Genomic DNA, 25,918 nt, shown 5'->3' on the forward strand with positions numbered 1-25,918 from the left:
GTCTAAAATGTATAATCATGCAATTCAAGTTGAAAATCTTTATCTCTTGTCATAGTAAAATTTGTCTCTTATCTTTCGACTTGAAAAAGATTTTCATCAAAGTTTCGCATTTACATTATGCTTAATGAGAATAACGATAAGTTCTACGGTTAGAGCTTATAGGTTTATACTTGAATTCAATGATGAAATTCAAGTGTTTTATCTTCTCATAATATGGCATATAGATAGGGGGAGTTACGTTTAACTCCGTCATCAATTGATTGTCATCATCAAAAAGGGGGAGATTGTTGAATCTCGGATTTTGATGATAAAATCAATTGATGGGTTATTTGATCTAATCCATATTATTGAGTTAAGTGTGCAGGATTAACTACGATAACCAGAAAACACAAAGCGAGAATACCGGAGTCAAGTTCGATGGACGTTTAAGAGTCCGAAGAATCGTCGGAGATGCTGCCAGAACCAACCGAGAAGAAATCGAGAACCTGTCGGAATTTTCGGAAGTTCGCCGAAGAGATCGTCGGAGGTTCACGGAGATCACCGAGAAGGCTCGGCTACTCATTAAAGTCATCACAAGTTCGGGAGCTTGCTAGAAGCCCGTCGGCAGAAAGTTCGTCGGAAAGCTCGCCAGAACAAGACTCGACGTTCGCGGTTGAAAATTTGCTTAGGATGTGTTTTGGTTATGTAGTCCACTTGTAATTAGGATTAGGATTAAGAGATAATCCTATATCCTGGTTAGGGGCCAACTGGGCCCAAAGTCAGAGTTGGTTTAGGCTAAAAATTAAGCTAAACCAGCGAACTAGAGAGCCAAGATTGAAGCCCAACTAGTGGCTGAAAACACTGTAGTCGGGCTGAAAACACTGTAGGCGGTGGCACCGCCTAACTGGGCGGTGACACCTCCTTGGCTGGGCGGTTGCACCGTCCAGCACCCGAGCGCTGGGCGGTGGCACCGCCTGGCTGGGCGGTGGAACCGCCAGCACCGGGAACCCTAAGAGAATTCAAATTTTGGAGCCCAAAATTTGAATCCTCTTGAGGCCTATAAATACCCCTCAAATCTCAGCTGAGGTTACAACTTTTGAGAAGCATTTTGATTGAGAGAAAAGTCTTAGAAAGTCTTAGCAAGTCTTGTTTTCAATTTGCTAGAGAGTTCTCCTCCTTCTTTTTTATTGAAAATTTGTAAGAGGTTGAGCTGCTTGTAAAAGGTTGTAAGAGGGGTGTTTACCCTTCCATTTCAAGAGACTTGCTAGTGGAAGGTGGGAGCCTCATCGAAGAGGGGCCTCGCAAGTGGAGTAGGTCATTTGACCGAACCACTCTAAAAATCGGCGTAATCTCTGGTTTGCTTTTTATTATTGTCATTTACATTACTGCAAATCTTCTTACTGCTTTAGTTTGTATTACTCTTGCTGCGCAACTTTAAGAATACGCCTTCAAGTTAAATTTCTCAAGTTTCGTTCTTAACGTACGAAAGATTTTGATTAAAATCGAAGTTTTAATCCGCTGCACTAATTCACCCCCCCCCTCTTAGTGCCGCTCCGATCCTAACACTGATGTCACACAAGTCTTATCGTAATTATCACCCTCATTATGAGGTACCATATATATGAAAATTGAGATCGAAAGAGGTTTCCTGACCTGATCATTAGTAACTTGAGGTAGGTAAATGTGGACACGAGTGTTCAAAATGTGATTTCCCTTTTATTGTATTCAAAATGAGCTTTTATATTTGATTGTAAAGGAATAAAATATTTCATGAAATATTATACAGAAAGGTAGCCTCTAACAATATCTCTTTGGCCTTTTATCCACATAAGCAACAATTGACGAATAGCTTACAACCGCCTTCTTTGGACTCTTGTCCATATGCTTAGATAGGTGGAGGGTGGCTTTTATCTTACCTTTCAGTCTGAACACCATATGGAGGTCATATGTCATACGAAGATTGATTGATGATATTCTCTCTATCATTTGTCTCCCCCTCAAGGTGTGCTTTAGGGGCTCTCACAAGAGGGAACCAAAGTGCAATATCTAGTTCATCCAATATGTTAAGCTTATGCCTCCTCAATTGGTTCTCTTACTCTGTGCATTAGGCAAATGCTGACGACAGATCATCCCTTGTCGACATGAATCTAACCCTCCTTCAGGCACAGAGGTCGGCAATGATGGTGGTCAGTTTCCTGACCTTCGTGATCGACATCAAAGACAGTGGAGGGCTAGTTTTTGAACCTTTGTGGCTCTTGGTCATCACCATTTTGGTTACCTCCTTGAACCTCCAACCTTGTGGAATAGGTAATAGCATTCTTGAGCATCGCCTCTTTAGCCCTCCATGGGGTCTAACAATCCTTTTTAGGAGCTCCATTCAATCTTGTCGTTAAGGTCACGATTGCCGATGGTAGAGACAACCTTGATCACCTTTAAAGAGTCAGTAAGTTGTGACAATAATAAGAGCCATAGTGCCATGCACTGAAGAGCGATTGGTTTCCTAACCTCCATGCCTCGGCAACGAGGGGTGTCGGGTGCCTAACCTCCCTACCTTGGGCACAAGAGGCCTATTTCAGCTTGAGGTGCCTACGTCAACCTCCTTCTGCCTCAAGCTATGAAACCTCTCATTGCCAACCTACCTCTCTCATCATCAAGGAACTCACCTCGGGTGGAGGGGCCTATTTCTACCTGAGATGCCCACCTCGGACAAGGATTGTAGTGAGTGTTGTGGCAAACTGTGACGAGCGAGCGTTGCAAGCCCACATGTAGGCGAGAAGAGTCACAAGTGACATTGGTGAGGGTTTTTGCTGGCAAAAACGATTGTGGTGAGGATTGCAGGTGAGGAGCACAAGTGCTATTAATGATGATGCGATGGGCCACAAAGCCTCCCATCATTAACCTACCTCTCATGTTATCGAGGGAACCACATCGAGCGAAGGGGACTTAGGTACTCTCATCTTCCTCCTTGAAAGTTATCTCTGGGTCATCTTTCATTCTTAGATGCTTTTCAATGGTAGCTCATATATAAGATTACGACCCGAGGAGTTGTCTCCTCCCAAGGTGGGTCTATTAATTATGACTTCAATTTACCTCTTCACCAACCCCTAAGGTTGAGGTGAGGGTTCTTGATACTTTTGAACAAAATGCCCAAGGGGTCCTTGATGTATGAGCTCCTCAATCTACTCTTTCAAGTCATAAGAATCTTATGCATTGTGATCATAATCCAGGTGGAACCGATGGTATTTAGACTTGTCTCTTTTTGCCAATGGGGTCTTCATCAAGTAAGGGTCTTTTAAGAGCCCATTCTCTCTTATCTATAAGAAAATCTTCAGTTCTAGTCATATTTAAGAAGGTTAGATTGGGCTTTGGATGAGATAACTTAGGTCGTTTGTTTCTCCTTCGCCACAATGACCTTGAGATCGAGGCTGATTGTGGTTATTCTTACTTCGACCTCTTATGTGACTTCTCATGCTTGCCTAAGTCCACTACCTAGGTGGTAATGTACTGATTAACTCTTTGAAGTGCCTTGGATATAGTCACTGATAGTCTCTCTATCAATGACCAAAAAAAGCAAAGGACTTAAGTCCTATTATGAAGTTTTGTATTATAAGTAATGGATAAGTGATAAGGGTAATAATTATGATAAGACTCCCGTGACATCAACTGACGCCCCGCGCCTCTGACGGGCTGACAACGCCTGGCCAGCATGGGCCAAAACACCGACCGAGGCTCATTAACGACCGCTCAGGCTCGCCTCTTCACGACACGCCAGCGACAATGGCAGACGCCATCAGAGGTACGATTCTGCTCCCTGCGGACATGCGTTCCAGGTAACACTAAGCTCTCATATAAATACCCCCGTGTTCTAAGCAAAAAGGGGACGGAAAAAAGACACTTGACTCCACATCACTAACTTGATCGTCGGAGGGGTCGGGCCGAGCTTCCGACCCGACCTGTGTGCAGGAACGAAGACAAGGCGCCTCTCACCGGGCGCACAGGCGAAGAGCTCCCCGGAGAAGTTTGGTAGATTCCACGTCATTTAGACCCGAACCGAGCCACGTCGGCCCCGAGGCCACGTCATTTAGAGCTCCCCGCGTCGGCCCCGAGCCCTTGAAATGATCCAAAATGATGCAGAGCTCATGGGCTTGAAGTTAATCCAAGCACCACTGGTTGATGTAGAAATTAGAGGAGTTCCTGCCCTAAGATTCATGGGAGACATTGTCTGGAAGTGACATTGTCTTGAACCGAAAGCCACATGAAGATCGACATCTTGCAAGAGGTATCACTTACACTACCAATATCTACTATAAACTCTGCGATCGAGAAGTGAAATGCATCAGTGCTTCATTTGTTGTCACAGGCAAAGACCCGAAACTCTGATAGCATAATATCTGCTGCATGGCAAGTAGTCGATAGGCTTCGTATCTGATCGGGGTTTCAAAGCAGGTTATTTATGGAGCAGTTGAAAGGAAAATGTTGCATGCTGACTTTATCCAACCCCTCTTTTTTCCCCCCAAAAAAGATGTTTATGCTGAAATGTAGTACTGCTTGCCTGTGTGGCTGTGCTTGTTTAGCTGATTATTTGCAAAGTGAAGGGGAAGATGGGAGGGAATTTTGATCTACATGGTTATCTGTTCTAGCTTTCTTATCTACACAACTCATGCATTTCATTCATGAGACAAATATATGAGAACGACTGTCTTCAAGGTGTATTATTTCCACTTCTGATGCTTGCAATGGTAAAGATGAGTTGCCTGTACTGATTTGGAAGTTGTATTAAAAAGGATGAGAATTGTGAGATTTACAGTTGGAAAAATCACATCTAGGATGAGAACAAATTATAATGCCCGTCACATGACTATGGCTAAACATTGATGCCAAAACAGTTAAAGCTCAATTATTCTACTCTTGATCATTTTCTGCTGTCTACCACAATTTACAGGCAGTGCACAAAAGAAATGTACCCATATGCAAAGAAGTATTTGCATCAATTAATTGCCACTGAATGAGAATTACAGCAAATGCCTGCTTGCAACAACATCATCTCTAGTTCACTAGCATGCAGTCATAAGAACCTCTCCTGTGGTCATCTCTAGTTCACTAGCATGCAGTCATAAGAACCTCTCCTGTGGTCTCTTCCAGTTTACAAGGTGAGCTTTTCCATCTCCCTCCTCAAGGCGGTGGCTCTCACGAGGCTGCCGATGGTGTTCACGGCGAGCTTGAGGTCGTCGAGGGGGTTCCCCGGCACGACCTTCTTGTACAGGTAGCTGTCGAAGGTCATCTTCTGCACGTACTCGTCGGCGCACATCTCCACGAACGCCTCCCTGGCCGCGTTGGAGCGGTAGAACAGCTTCTGCAGCACGTCGAGCACCTTGTACGTCGGCCAGTACATCTTGTCGAACTTCTCCAGGTACTTCCTCAGGTCGCCCTCGTCGATCATGCGGCTGCCGTTCTCAGAACCCTCGACGATCGCTTCCGCGCACATCCGCCCGCTCTTCGCCGCGAAGTAGATCCCCTCGCCGGAGCACTTGGTTACGTAACCAGCTGCGTCACCTACAAGTGCCACTCTTCCCAATACCCTGTTTCATCCGAGTACTGGTTAGCTATCAACAGAGCGAAGAAGAAGAAGTAGAGCGAGGAAGATATTACCTTCGAGGGCGAGGGTGCTCGGGAATGGGATGAGCCTCGACGCGGATGATGGTGCCGCCCTCGATCTTGTCCTTGGCGCGGAGGCGCGTGGCGGCCTGGAACTTCTTGATGTCAGCCTTGTGGGTGACGGTGCCCGTGCCAACGGCGACGTGGTCGCACTTGGGGAACACCCACCCGTAGAAGTCGGGCGAGACGTCGTCCCCCACGTACATCTCTGCTCGCTCCTTGTAGTACTCCATCTTCGTCTCTGGGATGCGCACCCGCTCCTGGAACGCGATGGCGTACTCGTACTCCCCCGCCCCGATCGACTTGGCCACCCTCGAGTTGGCCCCGTCCGCCCCCACTACCGCGTCCACCTCCGCCGTCCGTCGCTCCCCCGCCCCCCCTCCCGCCGGGGAGAACTCGTTGTAGTGGATCCTGTAGGGGCCACCGGGGCCCTCCGGCTGCTCCAGCCGGAGGAACAGCCCGTTGATCACGGACGCCCCCGCCTCGGCCGCGCGCTCCCTGAGGTAGGCATCGAGCACCTCCCGGCGGACCATGCCGATGTACTCGTCGGGGCCGAGGGTGCGGCCGATGTCGACGGCGACGTTGGAGGGGGAGATCATCTTCATCTTGGTCACCCGCCGGTCGATGAGGTCGAGGGGGAGGCCGAACTCCTCCACCATGCACAGCGGGATCGCCCCCCCACACGGCTTGCAGTTGTCCAGCTTCCGCTCGATCAGCATCGTCTCCACCCCTCCCTTCGCCAGCGCCTCCGCCGCGGACCCTCCCGCGGGGCCGCCGCCCACCACCGCCACCCGCAGCTTGCGCCCATTCAAACGGGGGCTTGTGCGGCTCGCGCGGACCACGCCGAGCTGCCGTCTGCGGAGCTGGGAGCCAGGCGCGTCTGCCGCCGCGACTCCCCTCAGGATGCGGGTCTCGCGGCGGAGGCCGGCGAAGGAGCGGAGGGATTCGCCGGCGGCGGTGCTTGTGGTGGTGGAGAGGGAAGCCATTTAGCTCAGTGTGGTTGCCGTCTTGGATTTCGACTAGATTCGGTTCGATATTTGTGCTTGCCGATGCGGGGGTTTGGATAGCGTGGTGGAGATTGCGCTGCTTTCGACAATCGGATGCAAGATTTGGACGGACCAGATTCGATGTGGATGAGGTTATGGGATTTTTTCTATTTCTTTCATATATTTCTTCGTAGTAAGCAACACAAATGCTTCTCTAATTTAGGTGGATGAGGTGCAGCCACGTAGTATCTACATGGACGTGAGGATAGCATTAATCAGCCAATGGACAGTAAGACACGCAATCACTGTTAAGATGTCCGATCCCTATCACTAAGATTTTAGTACATCTTTTTTTTCATTACTAAACTTTCAATGATGAATCAATCGACAAAATGGATTAAGGAACTCTCTCTACAATATTTTTGAATATGTTACAGTATTTTTAAACTTATAAAAATATTATGATCTTATTAAAAAAATTATAATTAACTATTTTTTATATGTTCTCATTCCTAAAATAATAAAAAAATTCTTATTTAAAACCATAAGTTAGTTTGTGTTAAATTTTGAATCAAATATAATATTTTCGAATTAGTTATAATATTTTTGTGAACATATCAAAAACTAAGGTTTATCGTACCGTAACGTACTACTTGATTTGAGTGATACATACCAATATGACAGGAGATTGACATGAGTGATATATGCTAGTCATAGGTGCTCGATAAGCCAATTACGTGAGTAATGGTACGTGTGACTTGACACGTAGTCTTTTTACTTATTTTAGGAATGAGAACATATAAAAAATAGTTAATTAATCAGAACTTGACACGTGAGTGATGGTACGTGGAAGAAGCCACAGGAGAGGTTCTTATGACTGCATGCTAGTGAACTAGAGATGATATTGTTGCAAGCAGGCATTTGTTGTAATTCTCATTCAGTGGCAATTAATCGATGCAAATACTTCTTTGCATATGGGTACATTTCTTTTGTGCACTGCCTGTAAATTGTGGTAGACAGCAGAAAATGATCAAGAGTAGAATAATTGAGCTTTAACTGTTTTGGCATCAATGTTTAGCCATAGTCATGTGACGGGCATTATAATTTGTTCTCATCCTAGATGTGATTTTTCCAACTGTAAATCTCACAATTCTCATCCTTTTTAATACAACTTCCAAATCAGTACAGGCAACTCATCTTTACCATTGCAAGCATCAGAAGTGGAAATAATACACCTTGAAGACAGTCGTTCTCATATATTTGTCTCATGAATGAAATGCATGAGTTGTGTAGATGAGAAAGCTAGAACAGATAACCATGTAGATCAAAATTCCCTCCCATCTTCCCCTTCACTTTGCAAATAATCAGCTAAACAAGCACAGCCACACAGGCAAGCAGTACTACATTTCAGCATAAACATCTTTTTTGGGGGGAAAAAAGAGGGGTTGGATAAAGTCAGCATGCAACATTTTCCTTTCAACTGCTCCATAAATAACCTGCTTTGAAACCCCGATCAGATACGAAGCCTATCGACTACTTGTCATGCAGCAGATATTATGCTATCAGAGTTTCGGGTCTTTGCCTGTGACAACAAATGAAGCACTGATGCTTTTCACTTCTCGATCGCAGAGTTTATAGTAGATATTGGTAGTGTAAGTGATACCTCTTGCAAGATGTCGATCTTCATGTGGCTTTCGGTTCAAGACAATGTCACTTCCAGACAATGTCTCCCATGAATCTTAGGGCAGGAACTCCTCTAATTTCTACATCAACCAGTGGTGCTTGGATTAACTTCAAGCCCATGAGCTCTGCATCATTTTGGATTATTTCAAGGGCTCGCATTTGATCCTACAAGAAAAATTCAAACACAAAATAGTTAATATTGTTTACTAAAAATAGCACCCAATTGGCAAGTAAAAAGATGGATGACATGATAATAGTGGCTCGATACCAAGTTTTTTATTAGCTTAAACAGTGTAGTTTCTGGCAAAAGTCTAAAAGCAGATGTAAAGAAACATACAAACAAAAGAACATGACGACTCTAGAAAACAGAAAACTACTCTGTTTTCTAGAGTAATGGCTTATCCATTACTGCAAGTAATGGCTTATCCCTCGATATATGATAACTGCAAGTAATGGCTTATCCATTAGTTGCAGTAAGGGATAAGCCATTCCTTTTTTAATCTACTCTAGAAATGGATAAGCCATTACTCTAGAAAACAGAGTAGTTTTCTAGAGTCATCGTGCTATTTTGTTTTGTATGTTTCTATACATCTGCTTTTAGACTTTTGTCAGAAACTACTCTGTTTAAGCTAATAAAAAGTAATGGCTTATCCCTCGATATATGATAACTGCAAGTAATGGCTTATCCCTAGATCTATGATATGGAGGGATAAGAAAATATTACTATTTGAAACTGTGGTATACCTTCCTTTTCATTGCACAAAACTTGCAGTCACTTGCAGATGGTGGTAGAACCTGATTAACGATGAGCCTCTTTACAGGCACATTTTCTTTCTTCAAGGAAGAATGCAGTCTTGACGACTCACTAACAGCCATTACCTTTCATAACACATATTCAAATTATTCAGAATTTGCAGATTCCTCAAAAAGATATACCGAGTCACATGACACAAGCAAGGCTGGCTAGAGATGCAGGACAAGCACAGCATTTCTTACTTCATTTTAACATAAAACCTTACAGTTGGAATTGTAACAATAATGAATTCAGTTGATTCTGCATCACGGAAAAGCTCCCTCACTTTGACCATCCTCTCCCTTAGTTGCTCTAGTTTATCAGACTACATAGCCAAAAAAAAAAGAGGTCATATTAGAAGCAGTTAATAGTTTTTTATTTTTCTTTTTTGTTTGAGGGGGAAGGGGAGCCACAAACTTACAGCATCTTGTTTTGGTTCTTCTTGTCCAAAAACAGATTTAATGGCCGATGTTGCTGAAGCTAACTTCTGTTTCAGCTGGAAAAGCGAAAACCACAAATACAACATCACACAGATAGAACTATAAATTTCATGAAATATTAACTTTATTATTAATTGAACTTTAGTTTTGAAACAATTGGTATATAACATTTTACTACTGAGATAATATCTTCATAAGTGCAACTATAGAACTCCAACATGCCATCATCTGTTTCTGGTTTTCTTTTTTTTCTTCTTTTCCTTGTGTACATTACATTCACATATATAACCATTAGACCCAAACCAGATATACTATCTTCATCATCTAATAGAGAAAGTGAACAACCAACGGAGAAATTAGATGACAAGCACAGCCATGGTCATGAGTCTAATACAGGAAACAAACTAACAACCATCTACTTATTCCCTCTAGACTACCACAACATATCAAGTACAATTATGAGAATTCAGGAAGAACTAACCAACATAACTTGGTAGGTTCATCCAATAGCAACAAAGGATACCAAGCACTAATGGCTTTGTTTATCAAGAAATGCAGGAAACGGAAACTAGTTTCTTTATGTCAGTTGCCACACTAAATTTCAAGTAATTGATAAATTACCAAACTTATCAAAGTGAATAATTAGTTTCTAAATAAGATATATGGACAAAACGATCCACTGCATATGATAGTTATATATACCAAGTAATAGTTGCAATAGTGGCATGAGCACGGATGGTCTTGTACTATGATGCCAGCCAATGCAGGGCCAGGAAATCGATATGTTTGACCCAAACTTTACTGATATGGGCTAGCTTATACCAGTCTCTCTAAATTCTCAGTTTGACTACAATCATATCTTAAAAAGAATCCAAATAAACCCTTAAATATCCTAGCTGCAAGTTCTCCAGTTTTAAGAGTCAGGTGACTAAGCAATAATGAAATTAAGAAATGCTAAAACAAGTTAGTCCATTGGCTCTCAGGAAAATAAAGAAAATAAGAACTTCAAATGACAATAAGCATTTGTCTGTTAGTTTTAAGGAGCCCAAATAGAAAGCAAAGATCACTTCTGTTCCCCTTTATATCAAGTAATAGATCAAAATTTTAGAACAGCTAACAATATCAAAAATAGCGAAGTGGTTATCTTAAGTTTCTCTCACAAAAAAAAGGGACAGCTAGACATCTTAAACTATCTACACTAGAAGTGTTCAGCTTCAAGTGGTGTAAGTGAAATTTTGTCTCTTTACTATCACAACAACTTTTGGTTGACAATTGGCAGATAGCAGATTGTCATACTCCCTTTATTCTTTTCTCTTTCTTCTTGTATTTTTGTTCACAAACATTATTCTTTATTGCTGAAATCATAATTTACTTGTTGGTTTTAACTATTTTTGGCCAGATAAGTCCAAAACACATTGACCTCAGAACCAAAAAGCTCTCTATGTCACTCAAACATCAAGGTTATAAAAACATAATTGGAGTTACTATTACTTTTGATGTCCCTTCTTCAATTTAGACAAAAACAATCATGACCAGCAAATAGGTTTTTATAGTCATCAAACAAACATGTGGGTGATTATCTGTCCAACTGGGCCAAAACCACAGAGAAGCCAAAATTAGTATACTATCTGTTTGAACATAGGGTATAACAAAAATAAAATACAGCAGAAAAGGTAGAATTAGCAGAAAGGAGAGAAAATACAGTAGGTAAATGTTGTTCATGTCCACTGTCCTACAATGATTCATCAACATAAATAATAATTTGCTCGAAGATATTACAAGAATGTGCAACTAAAATTTTCATGATAGTCAAAAATAGATAATAGCTATAAAAAAAGCATCATATTAAGAAGTCAAACCTTCAAGATCTTGCCAATTGAAGCATCCAGGAAGTCTGGCAATGATAATAGTCTAAGAGTATGACCCTATTAGAAAATTAGATATCAAGTTTCTATACAATACACAAGGAACATAATAAAGCATTTTGCACTTTAATTGAGATTGCTTACTGTTGGAGCAGTATCAAAGACAATACGGCTGAACATATTGTACTCCTGTGCTTCAACAAATTGCATGACCTTAAACAAGGGTAAATAGATTTAGGAGCCCAAAGGTGTTCCAAAATTAGTAGCTAAAAACTTGTACAGAGTTATTCGCAAGCATACAATGTGGCATGATCAAATTATATACCTTTGAAATTGCAATAGCTTCATCTAGTCCAGGAGGAGGTGTGTCCAGCAATTCTCCTAGTTTTAGCTCTCCTAGCTTCATTGTAATTGGGCAAATAATAAGAAAATTCTAAGAGTCTACTTATTCATGAGGGAGTAAAATGATGAATACAGGAATACCTTCTTTAACCAACTGCAAACAAAATTAACAAAAGTTCAACCAGCTTCATGACAAGTCACAGGAGACCATTTTTTACTAGTCATAGTATGAATCTAAGCAAAAGAACTACTTAGATTGTCACTCAATGAAAAATATGATATCAGCTTCTGTATATCAATACCGTATAGCTCTAGCTTCCCTTAGACAGTTTCCAAGTGGAAGGGTCCTCAAAGATTTGGTTAACGTCCTTTGCAGTAAAAAAATGATATGGTCAATCTCAATGCATATTCATATGAGCAGAATTTACTTACAACATTATGGTTAAAGGTCCCATCATAAGTTATTCATGCGACTAAACTTGCCTTGGTCACACATTTGTGCCAATTTCTAACTGGTTCATGTCCAGGTCACTAATGGTCATAAAAATGTTTTCTAAGCTTTTATATGGAGGATTATCAAAATTTGTTTTTCCTCGATATAGAGAACAAAAAGGTGATATGCTTGCTAATTGATATAGTTTGCTAAAATTATTCAATGTATGCTACATAATCATATGAAGTCAACTTTTGGTTTGACATGATCCATAGTCGAAAATGCAAATGACATTAAATTCTATAACGTAACATGTGAGAGCATCAATAACAAGAGTAATTTGTTTGGGAAAATTGGACATATTAATGATGCTTTAGATGTATACCAAAAGAAAACAAGTTGCTATAAGTAACATACTTATATACATAAAGGCATTCTGATGTAGATAAACAAAATGGGAGTATTAAGGTAGTGGTCATACCTGTTCAACAAGCATTCCAAGACCCATACTGTCCATGAAATCTTTGACCCCTGTACCTCCACTCTTTTGACTTGCACTACGAAATTCCTCCCTTGCTTTCTCAGGATTTATCTGTAAAAAGAAATACTACTCTTTAAATCTATAACAAGTATGACGATAAAATGGCATAGAATTATGTCTAGGAACCAAGGAACTTTTTTGTTAAAATAACCCAAAAATGGAAAAGCAATTCACACAATTATGGGCTTACTTCCAGTGCAAACAATGGGGCATCCAGCCCATCCACAGGTACCAGTGTTCCTCCGCTCAAATCCTAGAGGTTGTTGGATACAAATACAATCAGATATTGTCGCACTAAATAAGTAAATACACTGATGATCTTAAACAGCATATATGCATTCCTTTTCCAAAAGGTTTAACTTTAAGGACAAGTTAGAATAAGTCTCACATGATGCACAACATTGGACTAATGATAGGGCACTAATGACTGTATACCTGTGCAAACGAGTCACTTAAGGAGTGAGCAGGATCTGTCGAGACAACTATGGTGGGATGACCATGATTTGCAAACTTAACAGCAAGGGATGCTGCACAGCTCGTCTTCCCAACACCACCTTTACCTCCAAGCATGTAGTACTTCCTCTTAGTGCCAGAAGCCATCTCCTCGAACTCTGCTACATCTCCAGCGGTACTAGTTATGGCTCTGACTGTAGAAAGCATAGAATTATATGAATGAGTTCTTCAAAATCTGATCTTTAGCTAAGTATTTATTCCATCGACCAGATTATACTGACTGAAACAATTCAATTTTCTTCAAGAAGCTATAGTGAGACTACTCGACTGAAAAAGATAGCGACAACACAAAAGATCAGCGAGAAAAAGGACTAGGATGAAAAAAAGATGTGATCTTTAGCTCAATGGTCGGCACAACCTAGACCCAGGCACCGTCTGTCTGTTAGCCGTAAACACAGATGCAGATATCTACAGTCAGGGAGACAACAAAGACCGAAATTTTCGACCTAGGAGACATAAAATCTCTTTCTTGCTCACGAAGAAACGCCATTTTCGATCGGACGCGGCAGAAAAAGAGAACAAAGGCAATAAGGAAGATAGGAAAGAGGAATTTCCGGCCTGAAGGGTGAGAAGCGAGACAAAACCTCGTAGGGAGCGACGAACGAAGAGGAAAGGTTGCACGCGGGAGACGGCGAACGAAGCGGCGGGAGACGGCGGCACGAGGCGAGAGGCCGCGAAGGAAAGGCTGCGAACCAGGTGGGGAGCCGGCGAGACTAACATGGTAACCCCCGGAAGAAGGAGAGACGATGAAGCAGCCGCAGCAGCACTCGCCAAGCTTTGGCCTCGCCGCTTGCTATATCTCGAGGTCAGTAGATCCAAACCCGACCCAAACCCATATGGATCACATCAGCCAAGCTCTATCGACCGTCAATCGGCCCATTAAACTGACTAATTAATTGGTCTTTTTTTTCTTTTAATGAATTTAATAAGTATTTTGAGAACAGTTCTTCTGAAAGAAAAAATAATTATTCTAAAAATAAATATATAAAATGGGATACTGTTAAATATGAAGAACAGATAGAGCTATCACAGAGAAAAAGTAGGATAAGATAAAATATTATATCTTTCAATCAAAACTCTTTACCGCTTCAAAAATTCTATATGTTTCGTAACCTAAGGAGGTTTATATAGAAAAAAATATTTTTGAAAATTAATAGTTGGTTTGTCCTTTTGTGTTTCTCCTTCTAATGCAATGAACCTCTTGATATAATGAACCTTCTTTTTTATGATACCTTAATAAGTTTAATTTTAATATTCTTCCCCCTTAAATTAATTTTATTTGATATACTAATTTTCTTTCGAAGTTATTGAAATATTTTAAATTTGAAAAATTTTGTAAGTATATCGGTCACTTATTAATTTGTCTTTACATGAAGTAGCTCCATTTATTTATTTTTGACATGATTTCCTATATAATGAAATCTTGTATCGATATGCTTCCATCTTTTATGATAGATTGAATTTTTGGCTAAGACAATAGTTACTTTATTATTAACATGAATCTTAGATGACTACACTATGGGCAATATAAAGTTTTTGGAGTAATTTGTTTAGTTATATTGCATGACAAACATAAGAAAATATTGCTATATATTATGCTTCACAATTGATAGAGCAATGACATATTATTTTTTTGAAGATCATATGAATATAGCTTCACCAAAATAAAATATAAATCCGGTTGTACTCTTCCGATTATAGTAATTTTCGGCCCAATCACTATCATTATATCCAATAAACTCTAATCTTTTAGATGATGAATACAATATTTCATACTTAATTGTACCTTTAATATATCATAAAATTCTTGGGAGCTTATATATATCTACTTATTAAATGAATTCTAAATAATATATGAAGTCGAGTGCATATCAAATACCTTAAACATCCAACTAGACTTTTATAATAAGTTAGATTAATATATTTACCTTTACCTTTTTTTTATCAACTTAGGTGTTGTATTGTATGTAGGGTAATAATCTTCTATGGAAAACTTCAATATAATCTCCGTTGCATAATTTTCTTATGAAATAAAAAAAAATTTATTATCTTGTATAACTTCAATATTGTGGAAATATGTCATTAGACCCAAGTCGATCAACTTAAACTCCTTCTTCATAGAATGCTTAAAATCTTTAATCATAGAGACATTATTATCTATAAAAAATTAAATCATCTATATACAAGTATACAAATAAGATATTTCTATCGAAGTTAAATTTCATATTGAGAGTATGCTCATGTGGATATTTAGAAAAATTATTTTGAATAAAATAAGCATCTATTCAAAAATTTCATACTCATAGGACTTGTTTAAACCCATAAAGAGCTCTTTTTAATTTGTATACTTTATCTTCTTATTTATAAATAATAAAACCAGGGGTTGTTAAACATATATATCTTGTTCAAAAATTTTATTAAAAAAATACTGATTTGATATCCATTTGTAAAAAAATTTATTTCAATTGAGCTACTAGGGAAATAAGTAATGTTACTATCTCCAATCAAGTAATTAGTGCGAATACTTCTTTTCTTTATATTTGATCTCATATTATTGTTTGTATCCTTTTGTAATCAATATTATTGTTTGTACCCCTTTGCGATCATTCCTATATTTCTCTACCTCCCTTTGTATATTTTTTTTATTTTAAAGATCCACTTAATACTGATCACTTGATGGTCTTCTGGAAGTATAGTAAACTCCTATATATCATTTTCGAATCTCCTTATTCTTGTTGTCATTTTTCTTCTCTATAAACTTCTTCGAAGGTTAATGGATCATATTCTATAAAAAGATAAAATAAAGAAAGCTCATTTTTGTTAGTATCAAATCACATCATACAACTCTAGAAGTTTTAATGTCTCAAAATTTAAGTAAGTATATCTAGGATATGATAACGTAGAAATGTCCTTAATATAAATTTTAAAATAATTTAGCATATCACAAATGCATAAATACAAAGAAAACATTCTATTTTACATTATTTTCATACGTGAGATTAATGTTTTATTCTTATCACTAATTTAAAGAATCATATCTTTTATAACTTTTTTCAAGTAATTACCCTAAGCTTTGAATATTATTTTTCATATCAAAAGCATAATAAATATATAAAATACATAATTCTTTGCATAATATCTTATGCTCCTTTTATCGGCTTTTATTTATGAACTTGAAGAGAACTCATTAGTTATTCTAAAGATATTTGTTCCAAACTTTTAGACTCTTTAATCGCTATAATAATAAAATCAAACTTTGGATCTAATGATCTTAGTAATTTTTTATATTGCTCTTTGGTCACTTATTTGTTTCCCATTTCATCTCATTTGATGAATAATAAAAATGATCTTTAAGAAATAATCATAAATAGCTTCAGAAATACCTTATTGTAATTTTTTAAACTCAGCTTATAAAATCGATAAACAAAGCTCATGAATAATATTTTTTTCTTTCTTTTTTTTTATTTTTGAGTTATTTTTTTGTTCCTGTATTCTATTCGTTACTCCTTTTATACGATTTGGTTTAACAAATCAATTTTCTATAAACTCTCAGAGGAGCCTAAAATAACCTTTATTTGGATGTATAATATATCAGAAAGAGTAAGGCGACAAAATATTCTATCTTTGTAAATTTAAAACTCTTTAATTATATTTTAAATAAATCACTATTTTTCAAAAAATTTCTTTCAAAAATCAATAATCAATGATTTATCCCTTCTAATTTCGTCTCGTGATCCGAAGAATCTCATAAACCTTATTAGGTACCGTTTAATTCCAACAGATACAGCATAAGATACTCATTTACACTCTACTTCTTCGTGAAGGCATACGAACGAGAGACGGCTTTCTGCTACTTCATCGGCGTCAAGGAAGCACGAGGCGACGAGGTCGCGTCCCCTGCCATCGTCCTCTTGCAATACGAAATGGCTTCCTCGAGTTTCTCATCTCGATCCTGGCACGGCATTTGGCTGTAACACCCGGCTCCGCTCGCCGGAAGGCTTCGCCCGGGCCTCCTTCCCGGTGGCTCCCCGTCCACCGTGGCCATCCAGCTCGCTCCGCCGCACGGCTTGCAGCGACCCCACCAGTGCCTGCCCAGGCTTCTCCTGACCGACCGCCAAAACCGCGGAAGCAGCGGCCTCGGCCTCGAGCGTCCCGGCGAGACGCTGCGGCTCGGAGGAGCGCAGGAGACGCTGATGGCGACGAGCGAGGTGGCCCCGACGTCGATGACCCATGCGTCGAAGGAGATGTTGTAAGCTAGAGGGAGGTCTTCCATGGAGGACAACACACAGAAGAAGACTGAAGAGAATCGAAGCTCTGCACGGAGATGATTCGCAATCTCATTTGAGAACGTTGGAGATCAATCAATCTATGGCATTATTTGGGCATTGACAGCCTCGCTCAATAAATGTTCTCTTGAAAGAAATTTCTCTCCCTCTCCCAAAAACAAAGAATTATATGCTATGAACAGTATGGTTTATGGATGTTTTGCTTATCTTAATATGTCGTTTGATTAAGATAATAGTAGCCAAGAAAGGTCCAAAATGAGCCCAAATTGAATGAATCGGATTCTAACGGTCGATATTTACTGATCCCATTAAGCGTGATATTTTAATTATAAGTTGTATATATATATATCGTAAATTCAAATTATATATGTAATATCAGGTTATAATACATATATTATAATTGATATTGCAATATAAATCATTAAGTCAAGATGGCCGAGTTGGTCTAAGGCGCCAGTTTCAGGTACTGGTCCGAAAGGGCATGGGTTCGAATCCCATTCTTGACAAAGGTTTTTTTAATTTTAAGCTAAATTGGATTTAGAGTAATGACACTGCCTAAAATATATTAGGAGTCTTTTTTTAATTTATTTTTCTTTTGTACACAAGAGAAAAGTATTAATTAACAGCTATTATTAAATTAAAATGGAATTTATTTTATTTTGTTTCTCTTTAGATGAATTAAATTTGTGATATCACTCAATAAAGTTTATTAATTAATAGTTCTTATTGAATAAAAATGGGGATTTCATTTTTTTCTCTCTCCAAATGATTTAAATTCCTATGACACCACTCTTAAAATGAGGCTTTTTCTTTTGTTTAAATGATAATTATGAATACTAAATTTAATCCTAAGATGCTATAATTAGTAAGACATTTATTAGTTAAATTAGTTGACACTCTTAAAAAACATATCTGAATGTGGACATAAGCTCTAAATTTATAGGTAAAAAAACCTCACACATTTTTATTTCTAGAATAATTTTATGCATTCAAAATATTAATTTAATGATGATGTATCATAAATATTTTATAAGAAAAATATGTACCAAAAATATTCAATGGATTTCTTTCACCAAACATCTCAATTCACACTTTAATGAACGCTGAAATACTAAATATATTTAGTGGATTAGAGGGCTAATATTGTGCCATTAACTAAATCATTAAATCCTTCTCATTGCAGTCTGAATCCCTATTTTTCCTATTTAAAGAAAAATGCGTTCTTTTCTCCGACATATATTTAAAGAGGGAACGCAGTGAGGCGGCTGCCACTGCACTGGCAAATATGCAAACAACAGATGAGCGACAGCCGCCACCTCCAATGCCTTCTCTCCTCGCTGAGTCGCTGCCGGTCCCTCGTCCACCTCCAGCAAATCCACGCCCTCGCCTCCAAGACCGGCCTCGACACCGACCCTCTCGTCGCCGGAAAGCTCCTACTCCTCTCCGCCGCCATCCTCCCCGACGCTTTGGACTATGCCCGTCGCCTCTTCTCTGTCGTCCCTTCTCCCGACCCCTTCATGTACAACACCCTCATCCGCGGCGTCTCCGACTCCGACGAGCCTCCTCACCACGCCTTCCTCCTCTACTCCCGGATGTGCCGGCATTCCGTCCCTCCCGACAGCTTTACCTTCGCCTTCCTTCTCAAGGCGGCCGCAAACTCCAAGTCCCTCGTCCTCGGTCGGCAGGTTCATTCTCATTCCGTCCGTCACGGCCTCGATGCCCATCTCTTCGTTGGGACCACGCTTGTCAGCATGTACGCGGTGTGTGGCCGCGTGGCTTCCGCTCGGAAGGCGTTCGACGATATCCCCCAACCGAACGTCGTCGCCTGGAACGCCATCATCACCGCTCATTTTCGGGTCGACGACGTGACAAACGCGGAGAGGCTGTTCGACCAGATGCCTTGGAGGAATCTGACATCGTGGAACGTCATGCTTGCGGGTTACACCGGGGCTGGCGAGCTGGAAGCGGCGAGGACATTGTTTCGCGATATGCCTCAAAAAGATCCCGTCTCCTGGAGCACGATGATCATCGGGTTCGCCAGTCATGGGCATTTCGATGATGCTTTTGGCTTCTTTCGGCAGTTGCTGAGAGAAGGGCTTCGGCCAAACGAGGTGAGCTCGACCGGCGTTCTCTCAGCTTGTTCTCAAGCTGGGGCCTTTGAAACTGGAAAGATTCTACACGGCCATATGAAGAAGTCAGGGCTCAGTACCGTCACCGCCGTGGCTAATGCTCTCTTGAATGTCTATGCTAGGTGCGGGCGCATCCAAATGGCATGCCAAGTTTTTGATCGGGAGATGGGAAAGAAGGGCATTGTGTCTTGGACTTCTATGATCGCAGCACTCGCAATGCATGGCCATGGAGATAAGGCCATCAAGCTTTTCAATGAAATGGAGGAACATGGACTGAAACCTGATGGAGTTATATTCATCTCCCTCCTCTATGCGTGTAGTCATTCAGGATTGGTAGAACAAGGGTACCATTTTTTCCATAGAATGGAGGATGTATATGGAATCAAGCATTCGATTGAGCACTATGGTTGCATGGTTGATCTCTATGGGCGAGCTGGGCTACTGGATGCTGCCTATGACTTTGTGATGAGAATGCCTATAGAACCTAATGCCATAATCTGGAGGACATTGCTTGGGGCCTGCAGCATTCACGGAAATGTTGGTTTAGCTGAGCTTGTGAAGAAGAAACTCTCAGAACTCGAGCCTAGAGATTCTGGTGACTATGTTCTACTGTCCAATATTTATGCAGTTGCCGGTAAGTGGAAGGATGTTGCCAATATACGCAGATCCATGAACGATGAGAGTGTTAGGAAACGCCCAGGTTGGAGCTCAATAGAAGTTGACAAGGTTCTGTACATGTTTGTCGCAAATAATGAGTGTTGCAGTGTGAAAGAGGAGGCTTATGGGAAGCTGATGGAGATATTGTCAAGACTTAGGAAGGAAGGTTACATTCCAGAAATCACAAGTGTTTTGCATGATATAGAGGAAGAAGAGAAGGAAGATGCCATTGCTCAACACAGTGAGAAGCTTGCAGTGGCTTTTGGGATGGCAAGGATGAGCACGGGAAGTGTCATAATGATTGTCAAGAATTTGAGAATTTGTAGGGATTGCCACTTGGTGATGAAGCTGATATCAAAGGTCTACGAAAGAGAGATTGTGGTGAGGGATCGTAGCCGGTTTCATTCTTTCAGAGAGGGGTTTTGTTCTTGCAGGGACTACTGGTGACAGAAGCTTTCATTTCATCCCCAGAACATTCCAAGAACAAACTGCAACCTAACTCTGTTCTTGAAGAAAATCATTTCAGTGGGAAGGAAGCAATAGGTATTGTTCCCATGTATCACTGATCATGCACAATAGAAATATAATCAAATTGTTAAGATTTTGACTTTGTTGTGGATACTGTAATCAATTTTGAGATATACTGAAACTTTAGTCAATATTTTGACATAATTTAGCTGTAGGAAATTCCATTGCACGAAATTCTCTGCCCGGTCATAAGAGGTTGTAAAAAAAATTTAGAATTTGATAACATAAATTTGAAGAAAATAATAAGTGTAGAAAAAGAAAGATGATCAGCTGCACAAGTTATGCTTGGCTGAAAAATAATTAGGGTCTTATGCTGATAAATCTCATAAATTGGACAGGGTGAGCCTTACGTTATATTTTGAGTTTATCTGAACTGAATAGTTCAGGTGAATTTTTCAGTAATTTTAGCACAAATGTAAAGGCTTGATATTTGTTTGCACGTTTCTGTTAACGGAGGTTCAAATTCAGGTTTACCAAGCATGGCCATCTTTATAAGATCAAAATTGATGTAGGTTCAACTTATCTTTATAAGATTTCACTTCTCTGTTAAATATCACATTTTTTATGCAGAAAATAGTTGCATATGCTCTTATCCATTTCTTCTTCCAGCTTATTTAAGTACTTTGCTTCTTGATTGCTGTGAGCCACATATGGCTAATTACTTGTTCAGTTACAGGGAGACCGATAATGAGGATGGCTGCAGGATAACGAAGAAGAGGATGATATTGAAATCTAAGTTGATTACCATTTCAGTTTTGTGCATGTGGGCATTGACAATGGTTCTTGTAGCATATGCAATATAAAGCTTAATAGTCGAAGAAGAGACAGGAACTATGGGGTGCTTCCTAGCTGTTATCACATAGATGGGTCAGATAAAAGGTCCTTACCAATCTCCACAAGTTTAATATGAACTCTAGAATTGTGTACTGATAACTTTGTTAGTTGTATTTAACTATTCTGACGAAATAATATTGTGGAAATTTCGGATGATGTTAAGTCAATGAATTACACAGGTCTGTTATCAGATCCTCATAAGTCATTCTGCTTGCAACTCAACTTAAAGAAGTCTTCTTACTAGTATTTGTTGTCTGTTGATTTCACATTGTAATTACATTCTTGGCTGTCTTTAAATCTACCATGTGCTATTTTTATCTGCTCCAAGTATAATTGTATTGGATTGTTCATAAGTTGTAACCTAGTATAGGAATCATGTCTCAGAAATAATTGGATTGTTATTGTTGCTGTTGTCAATTAGGTGCCCTAATTTCTTCTGCTTCCCTGCTACTCCCCCTTAATTGTTGTGGCCCATTGTTAGCTTCTTGCTGTGTATATGAACTGATGGAAGGCCACATGTGAAGCATGGTTACTTGGTGAAATCTCAATTGTCCCACAATTGTGTATGCTATACTGCTACAGTTATGATCCTGCAAAGATAGGAAGCAGCAAAGCTTGTGATGTCCCACTCCATTGTTCTGCATCCATGCTTGACTTGCTTGGTCTCTTCCTCAGACTCCACTTCCTTCCTTGGGATACCAAACAAGAGAAGACAACCAGCAGTGACTCAGAAACAACAGTTTGGATCTGATCTAGTGAGAGGTAAATTCCAAGGACTGACCTGCACTGGGCTCTGGCATTGACATGGTTATACATGCACATTAGGGTTCCACCTCTTAACCAAATGTTATTTTCTATTATATATATGCACAAAAATAACAATGATAATAACAAAATCATAGAGCCTTAATTATTTGACATCGATATATGCATTTTTTTTAGTCATTTTAGATGAGTACTTAAATCTTTATTTATATTTTTTATTTTTTTATATCATTAATTTTAATTATCTTACCTCTTTTAACTATAGATCTCAGTGTTATATATAATATATATAATTAATTAATTTTGTCCTAGTGTAAAAATCAATTGATATCATAGACTAATATTCTTTGAAATAAGTCTTATCAATCATTGATTTTTCCATTCTATTGTTCTATTGTGCGAATGATAACATTGAAAAAAGAAAGAAATTGATTTGTTAATTGTTATCCTTGTAATTAAAATAGAAGTCTTAGCTGAGTGCATGGACAACACCTCACATAAATTGATTGATAGCGACGGAGCAAATCCTTAAGAGGTTTCCATCAATCCGACTCGATTGAGGTCGGGTCGTACGTTTCGTCGCGTGCGAAAAGATGAGATGGCATCACGTGAGGTGGGGTCGTACGTAGCCGAACAGTGCTTTGGATACGGCTCGAGGGATCCACAGTTGACACCTGACGTTTCTCCCAGTCAACATAGTGTAGCAGACAGCCAACAAGTACTTCAAGCATTTAACCCTCCAAGTATCATTGCTAATCAGACCAAAAAAAAAAAAATCCTCCTACCAGCATCGATCGAACATAAAATATTCAAAATAATTTTTTTTTTAATAATAAGGATTAAAAAAATTAATAATTATTAAGATTGGAACATTCTCACTTTCACGTCCATTTAAATCTATTTGAGAATATTAGAGAAACTATATAAAAAAATCTTATTTGATATTGATTTTTAATGTAGGTCAACTCTCGTATTAAGTCAAATGCATATCAGATGGACTAAATGACTCATAGCGTAAGATGAATCGAGATCAATCGAGTTGGTCGAGTATTTCATATCGACTATCAATCTTTTGTTCGTATCGAAATCTATCTTAAGTTATGATTTAAAATTTTATTTTATAAATTTTTACTTGTGTATGTATCCGACTCACTTATCATAAGTTAAATGTTTACATTTTTATTTTATAAAATTTTAAAATTTTTATCTAGTTTAACTAATAAAGATGTTAAATCAAGATCATGCGATCAAAACTTACTTTTATCACTTATCATTTACAATAATAATAATAATAATAATAATAATAATAATAATAATAAAATCGAGAATCAAATCATGTCTTATACTCTTGAATGAAAATTCTATGCAACTAGTTTTTCCTTTATCATCCTAAAAATTTATCGGCTACTCAAATTCATATCTAATTTGGTATATTCGACTAACGTTTAAATCTACATCCTATATGTAATCAACTAATTCAATGCTTGATTTACTTATGAGCAGTCAAGGGTTTGAATCATCATCCTAATATTATTTTACAAATTTATTAGTCAATTAAGAGCATGTCCACCAATAATCAAACATAGATAAAAAAAAAAAAAAAAGTAATTTAGATAAAGGTGGAAGAGTCAACAAGGAGGTCTTATGTATGATCATAAGGAATGTTATAAAACCCTTTTGTCCACTAACCTTCATTAAGCATATTCATTCTTATTTGAGTAATATATATAATTGGTCTATCTTATCAACACCATTAGATATGAGTTACATCACCATAAGAAACTAGGATTGGTCTGTTGTTGATACTCACACTGAGACTTATGCCCTTGTCATCTTGCGAAAGACTTTGAGATGCTCTCAGGCCCCAAGAATTTGAAGCATTCTCTTCCCTTTTTACCAATATTATTGTCTTATAACACAAGTGAAGTGGAGTTGTATCACTATAAGAAAGTGGGATCAATCATGTCTTATGTCTGTCAATTAGAGCTTAGGATGTTTACTAGGTCCAAGCATGAATCATACTCTTTCTTTTTTAGCAATATTAGATGTGGGTTAGATCACTTTTGCAAACCATGTATAGGTAAAGATCCCTTGATCAAGCACCACTTCAAGCCAAAAGATCATGTTATTAGATCATAAGGTCCCTACCATGTGCATGCATATATATATATATATATATATAGTAGTTAGCTTATGCCTTTTAAGGTGTTAAGCATGCTCTTGAGAGTGACCAAAGGGTGCAAGAGAGAGTAAGAAAGGATTAGAGGACATGATAATACTAGTAACCCTAAAATCTTTTAGCAAAGCTTCACATTGTAATTGCATTAAGCCATTCAAAGGAGTATTTGATTGCCCCATTTATTTCTCTTTCTATATATAAATTATATATTGTAGTCAGTAGATACACAAATTTACATGCAATTGAGTAAAAAACAGCTCTTTCTTCTATATTTCCACAACACTACCATTTGCTCGGAAGGATTAGGCAAAGAGAACATACAATCACATAGCACCAATAAATTGAACATAATCTTATCTTTTCACATGTCATGTATGATTGCAACAAAGATGGTACAATTCAACACAAACGAAGGTTGGTGTATTGTTCATCCAATCTCTAAACATGGAAAGTGGTTGTGAGAACATGAACAAGACAATTGTACTTTAGGTTGTCACTTCATTTCTTGTGTTAGGGAGGTGGGAAGAGAGCATCATGGTGGAGGCCGGAGAGGCCAACCACCATGAAATATTTGAATGATCTAATCTATAGTCTAACTAAGAGCTAATGGTTTGGGTTTGGATGCCATGTATGTGTTTTTGGGGACACTCCTTGTCCTTGCCAATTCTTGGTTTAGGATTCTGGCTCTGAGATGTGAATCCAAGAATGATTATATATATATTTTTTTATTTGTACATATAAAATTAGAATGTTATTTTAGATCACAAGTAGGACATTACAACAATAATAAATTCGATAATCCTAAGTATCCGAGATAGGTTATACTAATTTTTTTATTGTTATTTGAGTTTCGTAAAAAGTATATTGTTAAATTAAGAGCTCATAGATTTTTATTTATAGTTTATAATTAAGTTTGTTAGGTTTCTTTTGTCTCTCATCATGTCACTAATATTAATTATTTCAACGATAATATCTTAAGTAATTTCTATCTTTTTTTATTTATAATTAAGGCTATATTCAGTTATTCATAAATAAAAATATTTTTTCATATATTTCTAGTAATTCTACACATCCATCATCATAATTGCACCTCATAACATAAATTTTTTGTTTATGTAATATCAGGACAAAGTTTTCAAAGAAAGATAAGTCACCTACAAAGTTGAAATGGAGATAAAAAAACTATTTAGAATTTATATTTTTTAGTGATTAGCTACAAAACATGACAACAAAAACTGATGACTTTTGCTATGATATTTTCATGAAGTTTACAAATGTAACATTAGTTCCAATTGACTAACATCTTATCA

General features: G+C 38.5%; 3 protein-coding genes, 1 long non-coding RNA gene and 1 other non-coding gene across 7 annotated transcripts; 3 read left to right on the plus strand and 2 right to left on the minus strand.

Annotated features, from left to right (window-relative positions):
- Positions 1-3,869: 3,869 nt before the first annotated feature.
- On the plus strand, positions 3,870-4,738 carry LOC135619804 (uncharacterized). Its single transcript, XR_010489500.1, has 2 exons — positions 3,870-4,258; positions 4,340-4,738. It is a non-coding gene; the product is annotated as an uncharacterized LOC135619804 (long non-coding RNA).
- A 210-nt stretch (positions 4,739-4,948) lies between these two features.
- LOC135619803 (geranylgeranyl diphosphate reductase, chloroplastic-like) lies at positions 4,949-6,648 on the minus strand. Of its 2 annotated transcripts, XM_065122155.1 has the most exons (3): positions 5,629-6,648; positions 5,101-5,558; positions 4,949-5,054 (listed from the first exon to the last, which is right to left on the minus strand). In XM_065122155.1, exons 1-2 carry the CDS (start codon positions 6,618-6,620, stop codon positions 5,123-5,125), a joined length of 1,428 nt encoding a protein of 475 aa, XP_064978227.1. In that variant the 5' UTR covers positions 6,621-6,648; the 3' UTR covers positions 4,949-5,054; positions 5,101-5,122. The 2 variants fall into 2 exon arrangements, with proteins under 2 accessions (XP_064978227.1, XP_064978226.1); XM_065122154.1 differs by having other exon boundaries at positions 4,949-5,558.
- Positions 6,649-7,803: 1,155 nt separating this feature from the next.
- Positions 7,804-14,021, minus strand: LOC103996388 (ATPase GET3B). The gene is made up of 12 exons (XM_065122156.1): positions 13,815-14,021; positions 13,153-13,364; positions 12,908-12,970; positions 12,658-12,768; positions 11,727-11,801; positions 11,546-11,614; positions 11,396-11,461; positions 9,518-9,592; positions 9,323-9,421; positions 9,048-9,182; positions 8,284-8,468; positions 7,804-8,202 (listed from the first exon to the last, which is right to left on the minus strand). The coding sequence occupies exons 1-11, from the start codon at positions 13,948-13,950 to the stop codon at positions 8,331-8,333; spliced, it is 1,179 nt and encodes a 392-aa protein (XP_064978228.1). The 5' UTR covers positions 13,951-14,021; the 3' UTR covers positions 7,804-8,202; positions 8,284-8,330.
- Positions 14,022-17,941: 3,920 nt separating this feature from the next.
- On the plus strand, positions 17,942-18,022 carry TRNAL-CAG (transfer RNA leucine (anticodon CAG)). The gene has a single exon. It is a non-coding gene; the product is annotated as a tRNA-Leu (tRNA).
- Positions 18,023-18,785: 763 nt separating this feature from the next.
- On the plus strand, positions 18,786-21,910 carry LOC103996387 (pentatricopeptide repeat-containing protein At1g74630). Of its 2 annotated transcripts, none has more exons than XM_009417311.3 (2): positions 18,786-20,845; positions 21,501-21,910. In XM_009417311.3, the coding sequence occupies exon 1, from the start codon at positions 18,815-18,817 to the stop codon at positions 20,747-20,749; it is 1,935 nt and encodes a 644-aa protein (XP_009415586.2). In that variant the 5' UTR covers positions 18,786-18,814; the 3' UTR covers positions 20,750-20,845; positions 21,501-21,910. The 2 variants fall into 2 exon arrangements, with proteins under 2 accessions (XP_009415586.2, XP_018686004.2); XM_018830459.2 differs by having other exon boundaries at positions 21,507-21,910.
- Positions 21,911-25,918: the final 4,008 nt, after the last annotated feature.

The sequence above is a fragment of the Musa acuminata genome, chromosome BXJ2-8 (assembly GCF_036884655.1).
Source record: "Musa acuminata AAA Group cultivar baxijiao chromosome BXJ2-8, Cavendish_Baxijiao_AAA, whole genome shotgun sequence".
NCBI lineage: Eukaryota > Viridiplantae > Streptophyta > Magnoliopsida > Zingiberales > Musaceae > Musa > Musa acuminata.

Excerpts from the sequence above, each read along its gene's own strand:
- LOC135619803 (XM_065122155.1), bottom strand. The coding sequence starts at position 6,620 with ATGGCTTCCCTCTCCACCACCACAAGCACCGCCGCCGGCGAATCCCTC. Across the intron at positions 5,559-5,628 it reads GAGCACCCTCGCCCTCGAAG|GGTATTGGGAAGAGTGGCAC; the intron begins GTAATATCTTCC and ends CGGATGAAACAG.
- LOC103996388 (XM_065122156.1), bottom strand. The coding sequence starts at position 13,950 with ATGTTAGTCTCGCCGGCTCCCCACCTGGTTCGCAGCCTTTCCTTCGCG. Across the intron at positions 13,365-13,814 it reads CGTTCGTCGCTCCCTACGAG|TCAGAGCCATAACTAGTACC; the intron begins GTTTTGTCTCGC and ends TGCTTTCTACAG. Across the intron at positions 11,615-11,726 it reads AAGCTATTGCAATTTCAAAG|GTCATGCAATTTGTTGAAGC; the intron begins GTATATAATTTG and ends CCCTTGTTTAAG.
- LOC103996387 (XM_009417311.3), top strand. The coding sequence starts at position 18,815 with ATGAGCGACAGCCGCCACCTCCAATGCCTTCTCTCCTCGCTGAGTCGC.